The 20298-nt window shown below is 34.6% G+C and overlaps 2 protein-coding genes across 3 annotated transcripts in view; one reads left to right on the top strand and one right to left on the bottom strand.

The window, feature by feature from the left end:
* The window catches only part of MCPH1 (microcephalin 1), a 144000-nt gene that overhangs the window by 58573 nt on the left and 65129 nt on the right, over positions 1-20298 (top strand). The gene's annotated exons all lie outside the window — the stretch shown is intronic.
* The window catches only part of ANGPT2 (angiopoietin 2), a 48617-nt gene that overhangs the window by 5850 nt on the left and 22469 nt on the right, over positions 1-20298 (bottom strand). The window contains exons 2-7 of one of the 2 annotated variants that reach the window (XM_075145189.1): positions 16178-16333; positions 13929-14050; positions 11928-12160; positions 9503-9633; positions 1275-1376; positions 592-758 (exon numbers count right to left, since the gene is read on the bottom strand). In XM_075145189.1, coding sequence (XP_075001290.1) covers positions 592-758; positions 1275-1376; positions 9503-9633; positions 11928-12160; positions 13929-14050; positions 16178-16333 — 911 coding nt within the window. The remainder of the gene's footprint in view (positions 1-591; positions 759-1274; positions 1377-9502; positions 9634-11927; positions 12161-13928; positions 14051-16177; positions 16334-20298) is intronic. The other variant, XM_075145190.1, reaches the window with a different exon arrangement.

The following is a 20298-nucleotide window of genomic DNA, read 5'->3' on the forward strand; positions in this document are numbered from 1 at the left end:
TAAATTGCCAAGTTTGTAGGGGGTGGGACTGGACATTTGCTATTAGCTTCATTTTCGCAGGTAGGAGTGTTATTCTTTGAGAATCCAAGCCAGTGGGTCACGGAAGGAGAAGGTAGCATTACCTCAGTGTGCTCTTCATGATGACAGAACAGCTCCTATTAGCCACTGACTAAGTGGAAAATCTCCTTGCAGTTCTGTTCATCTTAGTCATCCCCCTTCCAGAGATGTATTTATTGCCTGGAATCAGGATTTGATAGCAACTGCAGACAGGTTCCTATTGCCCTGAATATTGTGCACTGCCATCCACTATATTGGCAAGGGTATCCTATACCGTACCATCTTTTCCTCTTTGTGCATCTTGTGTGTTACACTCACCCAGTGTGCCCTAGTAAAATATACATTGTCTCCGTTGGGAAAAAAATTATTATTAAGACTGTTTTAAGCAAGAGGTGAAAAATGGAGCAAACATTATTTTCTGAGTGAACTGAAAAAACGTCATAATTTGTATGAAATAAGGTCATGCATCTACACAGTCTAGAATTATTATTATTATCAGATCTTTTTTTATTCAGATCTGAATTTTCTGCTTACCTGTATTTTAGTTCTTCACTTGCTAGAGAGAAGTGGTCATACAATGAATACGCCTCATTTCCTTCCCAGTCTTTCAGGTGTATTTTAAGAACGTAACGCTTCTGATTAGTCAGTTGAGAAACAAACTCATTTCCCAGCCAGTACTCCCCAGCAGGATCACCAAATCCCTGTAATTCAAGTTATATATTTAAATAGCTTTGGTTTTGTTTTTTGTTTGAGTTTGAAGTGATCATTTTATCAGTTTTTAAGTTTAAAAGTTTTCAATCTGTTAACTAAGAATTTTACTGTGTCTGTGAGGGTTATAGATCTGTAATATTTCAAAAAGTTAATTTCAGCAAAGACGAACTCAGGAATCTGAAATAGTGAATCAGTATTACATAGTAGATTTGGAGCAGTTTCTACTGTTGCCACTAGAAACACAAATATAACTAACTCAAAAAATGTGGATATATCATGGAACAGTTGATTAAAGAAAAGTGAGGTTTCTCTTTAAAAACAAACATCACACTTGCAAGTCTGCTTAGGCAAACAACTTATACTACTCTGACATTTCCTAAATGAACATCTAAGGACAAAGACAACTTCTAAAACCTGCTTACGTTCTAAGAATGCTATTATAACTTTATTATATCAGATTTCAGATAATAATAACTACTATTAAGGCTTCAGAAAACATTGTTTACCATCTTGTACTCTTTCCATGTCCGGTGAAAGTCCACACTGCCATCTTCACGTCTCTGAATAACGGTCCAACCTCCTCCACCAGTTTCCATGTCACAGTAGGCCTACCAGAATAAGCATGTAACAGCGTAAGTGCATGCAGTCATGAGAAAACAAAAATACAAAGCATGTACTTTGCATAATTCTATACAGTGGCATGTTTTAAAGTGTACAAGTGCAAAATGTGTATTAACCTAAAAATGCTGGTTTTCATAGCTTTCATATAAATCAGTTGTGGTTGTCCACAAATAAATGTCATTCCTCAATATATATCACACTTAAGAGAACACAAATGACACTTTAAAATAGCTGATAGCTGGTGTTAAAGGAAGAAAAAAATGAATGTAGCTTCTGATTCTATACTTCCCTCTTGCACTTATATGTTTGTGAGTTTCCTGAATTAATATTTCTCCTGAAAGATGTTACCACTTCTCCAGCTTTTTTCTGAGAGATCCATTCAAATTTCCCATGGTTTGTCAGCGTTATATTCAGGCAGTGAGCAATCTGAAATATGTTTTTATTTCCATTGTCATTGTCCAATACTTTTGCAGATAGTCTGACCCCAAAATTAAATCTAGGTGTAGAACTATTATTCTCTGAAAGTTAAATCTTGAAGCCATGCTGTTATATATACAGACTGCAATGAATATCTTATATTCTAGAACAAAAAAGTAACAACTATAAGATGTTTCCAAATATTCATAAATCATCTTTGATTTTACCAAGTTATTGCTAAACATTTGAAAGAATTGACACATAATAGGCAGTTCACTGAACTCAGTTTTAGAATTCCCAATAAATGCATCCTAGTGTAGTAAAAGTTTATAGGTGACTTGTTCAGTCAATCTCCTCCTAGATTAAAACAGAAAGTGACTGATTTAAATAGAATTCTGGTGTATGTTCACTGCAGTGTCAGAGATAAAAGGTATTAGTGAGGGTGCCAATATATGGTGGAGATGCTGATGAAAAAAAATCTTGAAAATTTAGAGGGAATTTTGGAGTGATGTTTGGGAGACGGGATAAATTAACAAGCAAATCTTGTGAATATGTGAATATTTAGGACCATTTTTCTTGAGAAAGGATTTAAAATGGTTGCATCTAATTCTGCTTTTCTGAAACTAGCAGAACTTAAATGTACATGTGTGAAGTCAGTGGAGCTAAGCTGGTGTAAAACAGTGTAATGAAAGTCAAACTGAAATCAGTGTCTATTTAAATTGCATGTTAGTACCGATACTAACTTTAAGAAAAATCTTAAATTTCTTGTACAAATAGTCCTGTTTGGAGAGTTCACAGTTAATGCTTTAGGCTCTCTCATTTGGAAGTTTAATTTTTTTTTTTTTTACCATTTTCTGCCAAGATACTGAAGTTCTGAGTCTTTTTCAGAATTATTTCACATCTTTGTGAAGTTATAGCTTAAGTATTAAACTACATTAATTTCTAATCTGTATTCTAGATCTTTCATCAATTAAGTGAAGTTGCATCTTCCCATTTACAGTAGTAGAGCCAAGATTTCTTATACTTTGATAGGCTATTTCATCTGTACAGCTTAATTAAAAAAAAACACAAAACCAAAACAAAACGAAAACCACCTAGACCTCAGCGTTTCATTATGAATTTGGGTATTTCCTTCTTTGTTTAAAAAATCTCATGGTGGTCTTCCTTCTTACCTAACTTATTACTGCTGCTTGTCACAATGTGCCTATAAATGCCCCAGATCATGACTGAATGACACTGAAGCTGTATGTCGTCTTCATCCTCTTCTATGGGAGATCGTCTTACGAGTGTTAGCAGTTAGCAGATTTGAGTTCTTTGAACTGTTAAACATTCCTTGAAATAAATTGAAAAAGTATGACTTCAGAGAAGCCAGAGTTTCCTTCTGTCCTGTGGCAGTGTTTTGTGTCATTTTAGGAAGTAAAGTGTGCTCCTTACTAAGTTTTCAATGTAGTTGGCTCTTTTAGGGTATCCATGTATTTCTGTGTATGTGTATTGTACATATGTTACAGACACACACACACACACATATATTTATATAAATCAAGCAGGGTATTTACAATGCAAGCAGTGGCATATATACTGTTCAAAGGCATCAGACTTTTGAAGGGAAAGCAAGCCCTTAGAGCTGCAAATATTAAACATATTAGTGTTTCAATAGGCTGTAACACATTGGGAATCCAAAGCAGATACTGTATTTTAAAGTTGTAGATCTAGAGTCTTTGTTCAACATCAGAGAATCGCGAGACATTCAACTGGAGATTTTTAGGAAAGATAAATGAAAGAAGAAAAGAAGTTGGATTAGGGATTACTTGTTAAAGTATGTCATGTGAACGGAATTGAATTGAAAGCAGCAACTTTAATTTGTACTGCTGTATGCAATTCCTTGCACCTCAAAGCTTGTTTTTTGTTTGTTTTTACTAATCTCTGTATTTAATGACTGGTAAAGATATGGTAATAGTATATAAACTAAATTTAGTAAATATATTTTTTTTTTATTTTTATAAACAGAAGGTTGAAGATAAGGTATTGTAAAAGATAATCTGTTTTAGAAAGCTAACTCATGTGATGTGTAATGCATACATGAAAATTAATTTCCACAGGAGGCTATGAAAAGGGATACTTTTCATAGTATGCTAAAGCAAATGCAGATACTTTTATTAAGTATCTCTGCGAGTTAAAATGCTGATTTAAGTCAAGTATCATTGGTTGTAAAGAAAGTTGTTGACTCTGAAGCTTCACCCCACTGAAAGGACAGTATAAGCAGCCAGATTGAGAATAGAACTGTTTCACCCTTCTCTGAAACATGTAGTTTTTAACTACTTAGAGAGAGAGGCTGGGTGTTAATTTACATGGGCCGCTGGTCCAGTCTAATATTGCTATTGTAGACGTTAATTGATGTTTTTGAATGTTACGTACAATTTTCATAAGGTCTATCATCTAAATTTCAATTCAGCTGGAATTATTACTTTGAAGATATAAATGCCTTAAAATAGAACTTTATTTAGTTCTAATGAGATTAAAATATTCTTAAACAGTGAATGACTGTGAATGTCTTACATAAAATATTCCTGTTATAACCAATATCCATTCTATATGTGAATGGTAAGACAACTAGCTTCTACAGACACTATAGACACTACAGACTCTTTGGGATAAATGCTGGGGTACTGCAAATTTGTTCCCAAAGGGAGAAGCAATTTAGTAGGAACTGAAACACATAATAAAAATTTGAAGAAGAGAAGTCCATAAAAATCTCATGTAGATTTTTCTTACCAGTAACAACTTTATAAATTTTATGTAAATTTGGGAGTATAATTTTTCCACACCAAAAAATTTCATGTCAGTCATCTGTAAGTGCTTCTAAAAGGCCAGTTTATGGCCTTGGAAAGGGAAATCCTTTTCTTTCTTGAGTAGAAAGTGTGGCACAGGCAAAGGGAACGTACTGGTTACATCGTCTCCTTCTAGTGTCATAGTAACTGTTTTAAAAGATGAGAAGATTATTGTTGTTTCAGGTTTCAGTGTATGGTTTCTAAATGCTGTGCTTCGTGGTTGCACACTTGCTCCCTTGAACTAGCTAAAAAGTGAAAATTCTTTTTACCACCTATTAGGTAAGCATCATCCAGTGAAATGTTTTGCTTTCAGGCTTGACTGGCAATCCGGAACCCTACTTTTCAAGCCCTCACATATGCAGCTTTGCTCATGAAATCATTCCTTTGCTTTCTAGATCATTTCTCTAGAAATCAATTCTCTGACTAAACAAGATGACAATACTTACTGTAAAACTAGGAACTTCAAATTTACATACACACTTGATTTTTAATTTGGAAAAGAATAAAGTCAATGAAGAAAATGGCAGTAAAGATTACCGAAAGAAAATTAATGAAATAAGTTGATATATTTTTATTACTTTTTACTAAAAATACTTAACTGAATGATGTATATTCGTAAGTAATTTTAAGGATGGAGATAGGCTATTCAGTAAAATGAAGATTAAGGAAAGGATTTGCTTAGTTTAAAATAAACACAATAAATTGCTCTGTCAGTCTGCAGAGGGAACAATTTCTTCATGATGTATGTGAAAGATGAGGGGAGAGGAAGCATTTATTTGGACTCTAACTTCTTTTTTAAAAAAATCTTCATTCTCCAGTAAAATGATACGCATATGCGGCTTTCTCTAACACTCATTACTAGAACAGAACTTCGCTGACCTTTCAACCTAGCCTAGGTTTTATATTCAAAAGGAAGAAATGTAACATTTCATAAACTAGTAAAAATAGATACCAAGATTAGGCAGGCAGCAGGAGTCTTCAAACAGATGCCAAAAAGAATAAAGAGATTAGCCTCTCAAATTGCAACAAATTGGCAGAGGGAATATTTGATTTATCTTGTGAACTGCTTCACTACTTACAGTTCTAGCAGCTGTAGCACTGTGAGAGCTAAGGTCAGCTGTTTATATTTTTCACCTTCAGCTAAAGATCAGCGCTGTATTTTTGAAAATGCTGTAAGGTATGTGTAACCAGAAGTAGTCCATTTTCCAAAGATTATAAGCACGTAAGCTGTGAGCAGTCAATTTGATGTCTTCACTGTCTAGGAAGTTGACTTTCAGAGCAAGTAATTTTTCTTCTTTTTTCTTGTACATTAAGATATTTGGGGTATAAGTCTTTTCAGACCTACTTTCTGAATGGTAAGGCTCTGGCTGAGTTAACAGGATGAAGATCCACTACAGTTTTTATACCAAAGCAAGCGCGGTTGCCACATCTGTGCAGTTTCCCTCTGCCTCACTTTTGGCTGTTGTCTGAACACTTTTGAGTCATGATGTTCAAAGATTTTGTATTCTGCTATCTCTAGCTCCTAGAGATGTAACTAGATAAGAATTGCGGTCTTAGTTTTCTTGTTCTGGAAAAAATAGCTACACGCGTGGCTTATAATGTAATTTAACCTAATACCAGTTACCAGTGAAAAAAGAGAGATTATGAGACTTCTAAAATTCACAAAAAAAACCTCCTCATCTGACCTCTTACTGTATTGGAGAAGCTACACATATGCTCTTTTTTAATGCTTGGGATTGGAAACAATTTTGTATGTGTATTTTAGATGGCATGGGCTCCTTTTGAAATGACTAGCTAGTTGTCTGGATGGTCAGTTTTTAGGAAAGTTACGCAAAACCATTTTTGTTGGTAAATTCAAACTTGCCCAACACACTTTCTGCAAGAAAGTTTTGATTAAAAAGGCCTTGGCTTGGAATGTGTGTCGATTCTAGGATGAAAATTCAGCTCAGCAGGGGTGGAAATGGGGAAGAGCTTAGCCACTGCTTCAGCCACTATTTTAAGATTTCGGGTAATATGTCGGTAATAGTTGTGGTAACGGTTGAGCTAATATATTAGCGTCATCCACACTCAACTATTCTGCCTGGTTAAGACCAGGAGGTTAATTGATTCAGGTAACTGCTGTAAACATGAAGCTATTGACTTTTCATGGGTTTGCCTCTGCCATTTTTCCGTGTGTCAGCAGTCTTTTGCTGTTTTTCCTCAGTGTTTTTAAAAGGACTTAGCTTTTGTCCTGGTGCAGAACAGGAAAGCTTGAAAGCTTGAAAATATTAATGGAATGAAATAATTGTTTTCCTCTCAGCTCTCGTATGCAATTCTTCAGTTTTGGATTATGATGGGAGACAAATTAGTAAAGTGGGATCAGTTACAGATTACACAGAAGTTGTTTATAAGCCTGTTGGGAGGTCAGAAGGTGTTACAAGAGGAAAAGACGAAAACATAAACAGCAGTGCAGCACTTTTGGCAAATAAAAAAGGTCATTCTGTTTCCTGGTCCGAGTGGCCATCCACATCATAAACAGTTGAAAATGGAGTAACGTGTTGATTATCCCTAAACCTTCACTTCCCTTGACAACTCCTCTTACGCATTTGTATTTGTATAAAAAATCTGCATCAGATTAAAACTTTTTAGTCTCTTATTTTTCATGTCACGCAAAACGTTCACTGTCTTTTTAAGTGTCTTTTTCATTCTACCTGAAGTGGGCAGAATAAGATTAAAATTCTCTAATATTATTAAATGAATTACTAATTTAATTAAATTATTACATTTTAACTACTTTTTTTAACCTAGTAAATTACCAAAATGGGTATTTTGTTAGGCATTTTAAGCCTCTATGTTCAAATGTAAAGCATTTAATATTTTATAGTCTAGGAAATTTGTGATTGTACTTTTGTTTCAGGGATAGAATATTTTGGTCGGTTTTAGCTTTGTAGAAATGTGTGTTGCTCTGGCTTCTCAGATCATATAAGTTGCCTAAACATTTATGGCTCTGAAAATGCAGTGTTAAAGTTTATGACAGAAATTTTCATTCTGTAATATGGCATGCACTTGTGTCTGCTTTTAGAAAATATGCATGCTCTGTATATTATATTTGACAGTAAAATTAAAACCAAAGGTAAAAGCTTGAGACAAGTAATATTAAGAGATTCAAGGAATGTCACCCTTCTTGAGATGTCTAACAAAGACTGCTGCAATATATTACTTTAAAGATGCAGTAGCTTGCATCTCCTTTAGCATTTAAAATTGTGATTGTAGATATCTATGCTATTTAAATACTATTCTGCTTCATGTGTAATAAAACACTTTATTGCATCTTATGTAACTAATTTTCTTGTGAAACAGATGTATTGAATATAAACTAGACTATTCCAAAGGAAAACCAGTGTCTTTTTTTTTTTCCCCAAGAGAAGCAAACTGCAGATATCATCATTTCTCTAGATGATATCTGCAAAAATTGCAGGTTTTATGTATTGTATTTTATAGATCTTACCCAAACAAATTGTTTATTTCCTTTAGTTGAGAGCTTTGTAAGGGTAAAAATCACAAAGTCTGGCTTGGGCTAGATGAAGTTCTGGCACTTCAAAGCCTAGTCACTGGTGAACTTAATTTCTAAACCTTTGCTATGAAAACTTGGGAAAAAAAATGCTTTCTCTGTCAGAGTTTTACCAATTGCTTTTCCACATGTCCCCTCATTTTTCTCTGCTTTTGTACATTTTCTGTTAGGTTTTTTCCCCCCAAGTATTTCTGATATAATAAAGTAGAGCCTTAGGAATTCCATAAAATACTTCCTTTTTTGTAAGGAAATGTCTACAATATGAAATTATAAAATAAAAACATTAGAAAATTACTTAGTGTTTGTCTAAGAAATATATTAAGCATTTTTGTTTATATTCGCCTTCTCAGCCTGCTGTGTCTGGAAACAAACATTCATCATTTGAGCCCCTCTCCTCAGAATGCTCACTGCAGTTTTTGGTTCTTTGTCCTCACAATCCACCTGGGACTTTTCTCCCTTTCAGATTTTATTGATTGTTTCAACTGAATTATACTATCTGAAGCTTTATCATTTTATTTATTTCAGTAGATGGAGCATCTCTGTCAGGCATCCAGTGTTTCATCCACTGAGTGCTATTAGCTCAAGGTCTCTTCTATAGAGGTGTGATGTATTGCTTTAACTTAGATGGACATTGAAGTTCATTTCAGTTAAACACATAGCGGAAAAAAATATCCACAGAGGAATTTAAACTGATGTAGTGAAACCACTGCAAACTCTCACCTTTTATTTAAATCAGAGCAGTATTTTCCAGGAAAGTCCTCTGTTACCCAGCGTGAGTTGTGCTGATCTAATTGCTAATCTAATTGTTACACAAATGCCCTTAAAACTCTGCTTAACAAAGAACTGGAATCCATACACGAGTCCAATACTAGTAGATTGCTTACATGATACACACCCATGAGTACTCTTCCATGCCCCTGATTTTACCTCCTTTTGCCACCTGAAGGGACTTGGGCATATAAAGGAACTAAGAACTTAGAGGAGACAGGAGATTGCTGATCATGCAGAGCAATTGTGTTGGAGTTAGAGATTTTATAAAGAAATTACAGTACTATATTGCTTTAATTGCGTTAATTATGTGGAAACAAAGAACGAAATTCTGGCATGCTGAAGTGAACAACAAAATGCTCATTCGTTTCAACTGAGCCAAAATTTCACCTGAAGGACTTTCTTCTTCCTGTGAGATACTCAGATCTGTAAGTGATGAAATGCTCATTAAAAACAGCACTATTAACTAGCCTTTAAAATAGCATATTTACCACATCAAATAACTTATTAACACACAGTATGTATAGGTAGCACTTTATAGCCATCCTACCTTCTTTTCTTGTGCAGTGTTTGGAACTGTTAAAGTGTAGATTCCACTTGTTGTCAGTCCCGATTTGAAAGCTTCAGCACAGTCTTTGAAGCTGATTTGCTCCTCTTTAGCTATGAAGTTGTTCTTAGCTGCTAAAAATACAATAGAAATTGAAGGCATTAAGAGGAGATGAATAAAAGTTACTAAGAAGCAATTAATGACGTAATCAGCTTAAAGCTTTGCAGTTCTGAAAAATACGCCTGGTCCTGAAAGAAATGACAGATCAAGGTATTAATTATGTGTGTTGTTACTTTATATTATTTAGAGACATTATTCTGATATGAGCATGGTAGCTTGATAGGTTGAAAAGTGATGACACTTATTAATATGTTGAATAAGAAAACTTAGGATAGCGCATCTCATTGGTTGAACAGTTTCTGCTTCCATTCATTGCCTTTGCTGGACTCTTACATGCATTACAACCTGTGCATGCATTAACTACTATTAAAAACATATTTAACTAGCAACTGATTATATTAATAATGACCTTTGGCCAGTACTCTAAAATTATGAAATCTAACATAAGAGTTATGAAATCTTTGATAATACAGCTGACTGGAATAACTACTTTTACAAAGTTTTAGCTAGTTTTTTTGCCCCTGTGCTGAGCAGGAACAACATTGTACGTACCAAGCTGAAGTTTGGTAGCTCAGCCCAACCCACTAAGGAAACAGCCTCTCTGGAATTCATTTGTGTAAAAAATACATTTTAAAATGCCTAAGCCTTCTTGTTTTACAGAACAATCTAAGGCTCATCTTTTTGTTCAGTTCTTTATTAACTATGGAGGTTGGAATTTCCTGGCATTTTGCCTGCTGACTGATATTTCATATTTGACCCTTTTGGGGTTGGTTCTGTGTATTTTCCCTTTTAATTTAATCTAACGAGCACAGCCAGTCAGTACAAAGTTTCAGGTGCCATATAAATATATGCTTATATTACAGTTGCTTGTTATGTTCTTTTTAGCTTGCTTATTAGTTATTTACCAGTTTACATGCTTTGCCTTAAATATAAAAATAACACGTTCAGTGTTTTAATTGCTTTTCCACACTCTATTGTTTGTATACTATCTTAGAAGCTTTCCCTGCTAATTTTGTCTTTTTGGCAAACATTCATTATTTTTTCCACTCTGGGTTTAACAGTGTTGTAGCCAACATGTCTTTGACTTGTTTACTTATTTGTGCACTAGCATAGCAGATAACATCGGCAGGAGCATGTACAGCCTTGGTAATGGTATTTAAGGGAATAGTGTCAGTTATTAAGACAAAAAACTTGGGATAAAAACCTACATCATTATTATTTAGGACATTACTGAAAGCAAGGACTTCCGAACACCCTTTTCCTTTTTTGTGATCCAACTTACAGTAATGTAGCATAGTCCATCTATACTATCTTTTAAATTGTAATGACAACTATATTAAAATTTTCCTAATATTTAATTTTAAATCCTTTTTTTAGAGGTTCTATATGCTTGTGTATTTCCAGCCCTGAGAACTTTACAGGCAAACATGCCAGATTCTTTACTCTTTTATATAGAACAGCTATACCTTCTTAATTTGTCAAAGTTCTCTATCAGACATGAAATTCAAAGTAAGGAATTTGTTCATTTGTTTAAATCCTGTTTAGCCATAACCTTCAGCTTATGGTTTGTGGGGGATTTCTGTGGACCGTGTGAATCTGCATAAATTTGGAAGTTATGCCCAGTGGCTATGATTTGTTGCAGGGCTGTCAGGCATTTAGGGGTGAGGTTATTGCCTATAAAATTTGCTAGGCTGAGGGATTTGGGGGATGAATAGGGAAGCTTCAGTGAAAGACTGGAGGACTTTTGGGAGTACCTGCTGCCCTGGGCTGGTGCTTTCTGTTGTTTGGGGCATACACAGGTGCTAAAAACTGGGCCAGTGCTGATTCCTTTGCCTTTAATAGCCAATATAATTTGTCCTTTCTTTGATCAACTCTATGTGCATAGAGCAATGAGAGGTGGCAGAAGCCACCTTTGTGAGTCAGGAAGAAAAGCTACAGGCCTACATCATGCAGTCTAACCTAGATATATGGTGAAGGGAGTGTGTATCGCCAGATGAATGAATGCCATGTGAGATGAATGATATTTGGCATCTCTGTATTTTGTTGAACCGCAGGAGAAGTGGGCAGGCAAACCAATATAAACCACAGAAGATGAGCAAAATGTTGAAAAGAAACCACATAAATGTTGTGGTTGCTCCCCGCCCCTAAAAAATAGGTTAGTTAACTCAGATGCAGAATTTATGGAAAAAAAAAATACTTTTTGAGAAGCAGAAGTGTGGGGAAATTGGTTGTAAGGCTTTATAGGTAATAATGTACACAAATTAGGGAGTGTCACTCAACTGATATAAACGTGTCTGCTTTTACTTACAGTTTGGTGTAGATATCATAGTAAGCAAGTTATGAACAGTCTCCATCAGATCATGTTGCTGTTTTTGCAGAACTGAGTTGTTTACTGTAGCTGTAACTAACTGTTTTTCTAGTTCTTCTATAATAGAATTCTGTCTGGCTACTAGGACTTGAAGCTGATCTTTTTCATCTTTTATTGACTTCAACTGAAGTGTGTGCTTGTCTTCCATCTCAAGAACTCTTTTTTCTAGAAAGCTAAATAAAAGATTACAATTAGGCTCCTCAGAAACAATTTTGAGCTGATGTCAAGAGAATCAAGCCTGTTGCAAAGTTTCTTTCTTCATAAGTACTCAACTTCATTCTCTGATGCCATGCATGCAGTAGAAAACTAATGAAAGCCGAATTTAGTTTAATATGTATGCTTTAATATATTACTTAACTAATTAGTACATTAATAAACAACATTATAGAGTATAGTCTGTATCACAGGCTTTTAAAGTGTAACAATTGGGTGTTTGATAAGTCAACATTATGAAAGCAAAGATACAGTTTGGTCCTGAAAAAAGGATAGTAGTGCTAGAAGTACAAGGAGTATAAAATGGATGTAGACCCAAAGTAACCATTACTTATGAATATGAAGTGTCTTGAATACCATTCTCTCAGAGTTTAGGCATAATAGTGAAGGATTTCATGTTTTATCCAGTTAAAAGATGAAAGTCATTAAAAGATAATCCTAGGAACTTTTCAAATGTCCTATATCATAATAAAATATATTCTTAAAAGAAATTAATGTTACGGTGTTAAGACAGGGAAACCTGTAAATAGTTACTTGAAGATGTGTTCCCCATCTCCAATTCTGGAGCTGGTGTGAGTAGGTGAATGGCTGGAAAATTATTTCATTGGTAATTGTTCTGATGCAGATTCTGAGAAAGCTGATGTTAAAAGATGCATGGCCAGAAGGGAGAAGTTAATCTAAAATCCATTACTGTTATTGAAAAAAGTCCTGAACCTTGTAATTATGTATCAAGCAGATTAACTCGATGTCAGATCGTCTTTTGTTAGGTGAAAAACAATGCTTTTGTGTTTACGTGGGTTTTACAAGGGTAGTCTAAAAGTCTGCTGAGTTCAACACCAAAAAAAGTGACATTTAAAAATTCAGTATTTACTTTGCTTTTCATCTGATAAGGATGCTTGTTTTTATTAAGCTGGTAGATAAAACCTTTAGGGAGCATATATAAATGTAGTAGAGTAGTGAACAAAAATGTCAAAACATGCCTCCTGTTTTTTTTAAGCTAATTCTTTTAAAATAAAAAGCACTTTGCACATATGGTTCTCATTGAAAAACACGGCTTTGAAGGAGAAAACTTACTGTTATTGCTGCTTTTAGATTTCTCTGTAAAATATTTATTGCCAAAAGTAAAATAAGACCCTGGTGATGTGAAAATGAAACTAGCTGAAGAAAGGTATGAGCCGTTGGACAACAGCTGAGTACAGAAATGGACAGGAGTTGGTTATCGGTCTGAATTTCAAAAGATTGACTAGTAAGAAACATTGAATATGAGTGGTATTTGACTTTTCTGACCAGGTTAGAAAAAAATTGTGGCAATGACCTGATTGTGTATTAGGATAGCTGTGTACTACATGGAAATAAAATTTTAGAGATGTGGTTGCACTGGGTTAGTTTGAGTCAGGCTATATAATCCATAACTTCATCTGGATAAGTCTAAAGAATATGAATTGGCTACAACTGAAGTACTGAGAAGTATTTCAGTTTTAACCTTGAGTCTTTCATATAAAGGAGAACTTTAGATAGTGAAGAATGATATAGAAACAGAACACAAGAAGAATAAACCTGCATGATTCTCTAGGCCTTAAATAATATATGACCTTTGTAATGAGCATAGCTGGGTGTGGGGAGCTTCTGTACAAGGCCTTATTTTCCTGCTTGAGTACATTGGTTTCTAAAACCATTAGAAGGGCACTTCAGGGAATAGTGTTTTATTGGGTTGATAGGCAAACTTACCTGTTTTTTTCTTGTAATTTCGTTATCTCGTTGGTCTGATCTGAAATCTGTCTTTCTAGTTTGTTTGTTGAAAGAGAGTGTTCCAAAAGCTGAAGTTCAAGTCTGGTTGTCTGGTTTAATACCTAAATAAAATTTATAAAAATATTGGAAAATCAAGATACTACTTCTAAATAGATTGTAATTTCTTTATGTTGTGAAATCATGCAAATCTCTATTTAAGCCTATAATTAAAAAAATATTTTTGAACACTTAATTTGGGCACAAATGCTCATAGAATTAGAACGAAGACGAATACACAGAGTTGCACTAATTTTGTTGTTACACTAACAAGTATCTTTGGGAATATTTCAGTAGTATGCTACATTTCTGGTCAGTGGCTGAGAGTTACTGTGTACTTTAGTTTTGCTGTCATACCTTCCCCTCTGTTACGATATTCTTATTTCATTACTGGAACTATTATGGTTGTTGTTCAGAGAATAATTTGAGTTGTTTTCTCAATGTGGTGTAGAAAGAAAGTATTTTGCATATCTCTCACTGGCTGAAATCCTGAAATTGCTAGGTAGTTCCCTTTTAGCTATTTTCCTTAATCCCAAATTATATTTTAAAGTGTTTATCATGTGACCACACTTCTGTCAACTCATTCCTTGCATTTTAATGTTACCTTTTCTATATGTATTGTTCACTGTCTAAATTTATTTGCATCTCTAAATGAAGAAATGCAGATATTAGGAAACATGGAAGATACTTTTTGGTTTGTATCAGATTGCATTACTTGAGGCATGTTTTCTAGAAATATTTTCTCATTGTTTTAGAACAGCTTTTTTTAAATCAGTAGAATTTGGCTTTCGTTGGCAGGAAGAATTGATTACTCATGTCCTTCATGTTAAACAGTCATTCAGGACATGATTTCACACTTAAGTGTAATTGAAAACTATTACCAAAAGTAAGTGTCCTTGAGAGAGCAATTGTTTGGTTAATTTCCTTATGTTGTTAATTAAGCCCTTAACCCAGTCACCAGTAATTTCAAGCAGAGAAGGAAAGTTACAGTGATGATTTTCTTCCTCTAATCAGAAAATAATTGAATAATTTCCATAAAGACATTACTGTCAATGAATAAATACATTCTCTCAACATGTGCAAAATACTGGGCTCCTGAATAATACAATCAGAAAGTTGAATTTAGCACGCCTGTGAGTTACGAACTATCAGTTTATCAAAGAGTTCACAAAGGCTTGTTTTAGGTTAAAAAATGTAACAGAATCATTGGATGAATTATACAGATAGTAAAATGTCTAACAAGGATTTTAGGTTTTGCATGCTATTTACATTATATAAAATGTTATATGCTACATACTACATTCACTCTTTCTTTTGGGAGTTACATATCTGAATTTTCCTACCATGTTAGCAAAACTATAAATACACACTTTTCTACATGGATTGGACTTGTCCTTAGAACATATTAAAAATTACATTGTATTTCACAGAATGTCTTATTGTAGTTAATGCTTTTCAATTAACACAATAATTAAACCCATTACATTTTTTTTTGTTTGAAATCATTTAGAGAATAATATGTAGAGTAGGCAAGTTTACTTCTGTGTGAATATACTTTTCTAGTAGCCTCCTTCTAATTCCTTTTTTCCTGATTCATCTCTGGTTTAGTTACTCCTCTGATAAATAACAATACTATAGTGCATTGTGCTGAAATGAACTGTTACCCCACTTCTAGTATCTGTGAAAACATTCATTAAAAAGATGAATTTTTATTGATAAAACAATTTTAAAAATACCAAAAAAATTAAATGTAAAAAAGCAATTAGCCTGATAAGTGGAACAAAGGCAAAGTTTGAAGGAACTCTCCTTCAGCTAAGATCTGGTGGTGAGAGGTGAATAATCAACAGAGATATACAACAAGGGTTGTATAAAAGCATACTAGTACCCAATTGATGCTTGGATATCCTCTACTATTTTAAAGTACATTATCTTTAAAGATGAATGTAACAATTGTCTTGCTGGACATACTTCAAATCCTGCCGTAATGGAAGTCTTTCAAGTGACAACAGCGAGCTTGAGATGGAACTATGTATTACCAAATACTAATGTTTCCTTAAGGTGGGCAGAGCTGATGATTACAATGATTGACTTGTAACTGTTGAACTGAATAGTGTAACACTAAACTGTGTTAAATATATAGTTGTAGGTGCTTGGGACGCAGAAGCATTTTTAGGTTCAAATTCATTACTTACTTGTGCTTCAACATCTGTTAATTTGCGGGTCTGTTCAGCTGTTTGATTTAGTAAGTTTGTGCCTATTTCAATCATTACTGCAGTCTGGTTCTGCACTGCAGTTTGCTGGATCTCTACCATTTCTTTCTTCATACTGTCTTGGATGTAATTCTCAAGCTACATGGGAAAGGAAAGAGAGAAGATAGTTGCATTCTTTAAATGTTGGGGGGGGGGTAGTACAGTAAGTCTGCTGGCTGCCTTGCTAAACAAATTTGTTCCTTGTCTGTTATGCGTTTATGTGAGGTTTCCCCCTGTTAAGCTCTGTGAGAGGAAGGGCAAATATGATAAGGAATGTGTGGCCACCCATTTTCTAAAGGCAGGGACAGAGATTTGCAGGGATTTGTAGGTAGAAGGCGCGGCGGTGACAATGCTTGTGGGCACTTGGAAGCTTTTCTGCCTTACTGCTCCCACCATTGTAACCATCAGAGGAGCTTCACCAGCTTTGGCAGCCATGGGAATTTTTTAGAAGACAAAAGCTTAGGAGTTTAGTCATCTTCCTGTATCTAGATTTAAATATTTTCAAAAGCATTTTTCATCACATGGCTAGAAGTCAGAGAAGAGGTCAGATGTCATTTAACACTGTTGTGTGCACATTTTTATCAGAGAGAATTTCAAATAAAGACATGAAACAGTAAGAAAACCTATAAATACCTTAAATACTTAATATTTAGGAATGCAAAAACTGGTTTAAATACTTGATTCCAAAGTAATTTCTAAACTAATAAGGATTTTTTTGGTAGTCATTTTATAAGAGTACACTGCTTTCAAGGAAGGCAATAAGAAAATTAGTAGGAAGGAGAAAATTCAGATAACCTTTTATGAAGTCTTTCTTTCCACATTTCTGGATTATCCAAAAGCAGTCTGATTTTTCTCCATACTTCTTTAATATCATTTTCTCAATAACTTTGCAAATATTTCATATTTCTTTCATGAGTCATTGCTTATGTTTGAACTCTCTGTTAAAAATCCCAGCCACATGATTTCTTTTTTTCCATTGACTGGCGAAATTTCTAGAAATTTCTAGAATCAAACTTCTGTTTCACTCCAACATTGTTCTAGCAAGAGAACCATAATGATTTTTGAGCTTCATGCTGTACCTACAAAGAGGATACTAGCTAGCAACAAATAGCTAGTGTCATTAAGCACACATTATGAAATACCACCAATTCCTATCTAAGTAAAATGGTAAAACAGGTTGATTTTTTAAAAAGATTATTTTGAGAATACAATCTTCATATGAATAATGGCTTGTAGTGAGGAGGAGCTTTGAACATTATTGTATGTCCATTTTCTACAGCAGTGAGGAAAAAGCAGCTTATGATTTAATATTCTACCAAACCACTGTTCAGATATAGTCATTCCACTTCTGACCAGCTAAAAATCAGTTGCCGGATCTATCAGCTTGGAATGTTTCCCCCTTAAATATTACTGAAGCAAGGACTGGATTTTTTATTTCTGACTTCACAATTGTTTTGTAAAAGTGACAAATGAAGAAAATAGGATGTAGTAAGAAGTTAAAACCTCTAAAACTGGAAGTATATTCTTAGTTTGAATTAAGCATTATTTCTTTTCATCCAGTGTGACCAAACGTTCAAAGCAGTATTTGTGTGTTCACTCCATTCTCCCCATGCAGCTGGTGAACTGCAATGCACATCAGAGATTTCGGGTCTGGCACAAGCTTTGACCCACATCTACTATACTGCTGCAGAAGTGTACTTACTTCCCAGATGTACCACAAGGATTTAAAAGTAGCCTTTAGACAGCCTTTAGGTATTCTTTGTGTAATAAGCTCTTTGAATACTAGAAGTGAGCATAAAATCAACTGGGTTTTGGCATGATAATTTAACATGGGTATCTTCAACTGCCATCACACTCTGGCAATTGGAGTTCTTCCCTATTCACAGGATCAGTCCTTAAATGTTACCTTTTGCTTCTGGATATTCCTTATTTTCAAAAGCTTCCCCACCCAGAGACAAACCTAATTTGACCAAACATGTTGGAAATTTTTAAACTTTAGTGACATCTTTTAGGTCAGCTGCTTCTTTTCTGTTGAAGTAAGATCAGTGGTTTTTAACTGCGTAGTAACAGTAGGACATGTTTGGTCCTTGTTGATTAGGCTATAAGATGTCAGAGCATAGTGATCATTTAATTTAAAAAGCAGTGCAAGATAGTATTTAGTGCACCATAGTCCAAGGAGATGTGCAAAATTCTGAAGGCTTTTATATAGATAAAAATAAGTAATTTTTCACTAAAGTTAGATGCTGCTCCATGAAGACCAAGAACAACAATTAATATCTGTCCCTCTGAAAAGGCTAGACATCTGGGGATTAAACAATTTATATGAGTCCAAATTAACTTTAGCAACTGAAGCTGGAGAACTGGACATCATTACAGACAACTTGGAAAAGACCTTTTCTCAAATGCACCTCTGTTAAAAGAAAACAGAGATCTCCAGAATGCATTTTATTTACCTCAGTATCACAGTCAAGTATTGTAAGCCTTTATAAAGATCAAGGATATGGCCTCACATGGCAGACTCAATGCACATCTGCAGTTAGAAGGGACATTAAGGAACAAAAAAAGGACATACAGAGAAAAAAAAGGAGTGAGACATCTCAGGTATCAGAGAGCTACCATATGAGAAAGCATTGAAAATATTGCGTCTTTTTTAATTTAGAAAAAAGGCCCACAAAAAGAAGAAAGAAGGCAATAAATAGATGAACAAAGGAAGATTGATCAAGAGCTTTGATTCTTTCATAAAATAATTGTGGATATTAAACTTCATTCTTCAAGGTTGGTTCCTTGTTCACTGGAGAGAGATTAGAATGAGAATCTGAGCAAAGTCATCTCCGCAAATAGGATTACAGAACTTATTTGAAAATGTTATCACTGAGTTATTCCAAAACACGCTTCTAGAAAATGAGTTAATTCTGGGCTTAAAGGTAAGGTAAACATTTTACGGTAGGCTTAGGCAATTGCCCAGTTAAAACCTTACACACAGCTGTAAGGTTGCTCTGATTACAGTACGCAAAACCTGTGATTACAATTTAAGGCATCTGGTGGTTCTGGTTGCCAGATTTTTATACCCCTTGTCACTGTGCTAGCAACCTTAGAAAGCAGTTTTGTTTGGACACACAGATCTGCATTTTCATAATTTATCTTATTTGAATATCTGTAAGTATAAGCCTCTCTCCAAGTATCTAACCTCTTTCAAATAATATCTCATTCATGTGATATATTGTAAATTATTAAAGTATTCTCTTGACTCCAGTTCAACAGTTTGTCTTCACATTTGTTTTTCAACTTAAAAATATTAAAAATAAGTAACTTAGGGAATATAATATTTGTGCTTACTTGAAAACATGAAATATGAACATCAGAAGGGATTTATTTTAAGATTTAAAGCCAGTTTCATGATCTGGCTCATTTATTCTAATTTAGAGCAACATGAAGCATCAAAATGATATTGACCTATTAAGTGGCTTTGGAGCATCTTGTGGGTTTTTTTTCCCTAAAAATCCTACAAAGCATGATTACATAAACCCCTTGTGTTTCTTCCTTCATATTCACTAATCCCATCCCACTTTTGTGCATTCTCTGCATGTACACATCATAAAATCTCTTTTCCTGATCCGAACGAAGATATGCACTCATCCCTCTTTGCTTATATTCCCCTCTCTCTTCATCATACAATGCAAAACTGTAGAAAGTAGGACTTTTTACAACTACATTTCATAATTTTTTTTAGTGGCAGGTGCTTACTTTCATCCTTCTTCAAAGATGAATAAAAGAATTACTTTCATCCAAAATGCCCATCATCTCCCACTGACTTAGCGAGAGCAGAACATGTTCCCACTGCATACTCTTGGAAAGCAAAGCTCTTGGGTTTCCCTGGGAGGGAGGCTGGAAGATCCTTTTTCAATACAGGCTCCAGTTAAGGCAGCCAAGGCTGAGCTTCATCAACAACACTGAGGATTAGCAGCCATTTTGGAAGACTGCAGTTCTTTGTGGCACACTTTTTTGCAGAGTGCTATTCATCAGCTCCTGCCAAGGAGCCTCCTTCCTTTATAAGCAGTAGCACA

Source organism: Calonectris borealis, chromosome 3 (genome assembly GCF_964195595.1).
Source record: "Calonectris borealis chromosome 3, bCalBor7.hap1.2, whole genome shotgun sequence".
Taxonomy (NCBI): domain Eukaryota; kingdom Metazoa; phylum Chordata; class Aves; order Procellariiformes; family Procellariidae; genus Calonectris; species Calonectris borealis.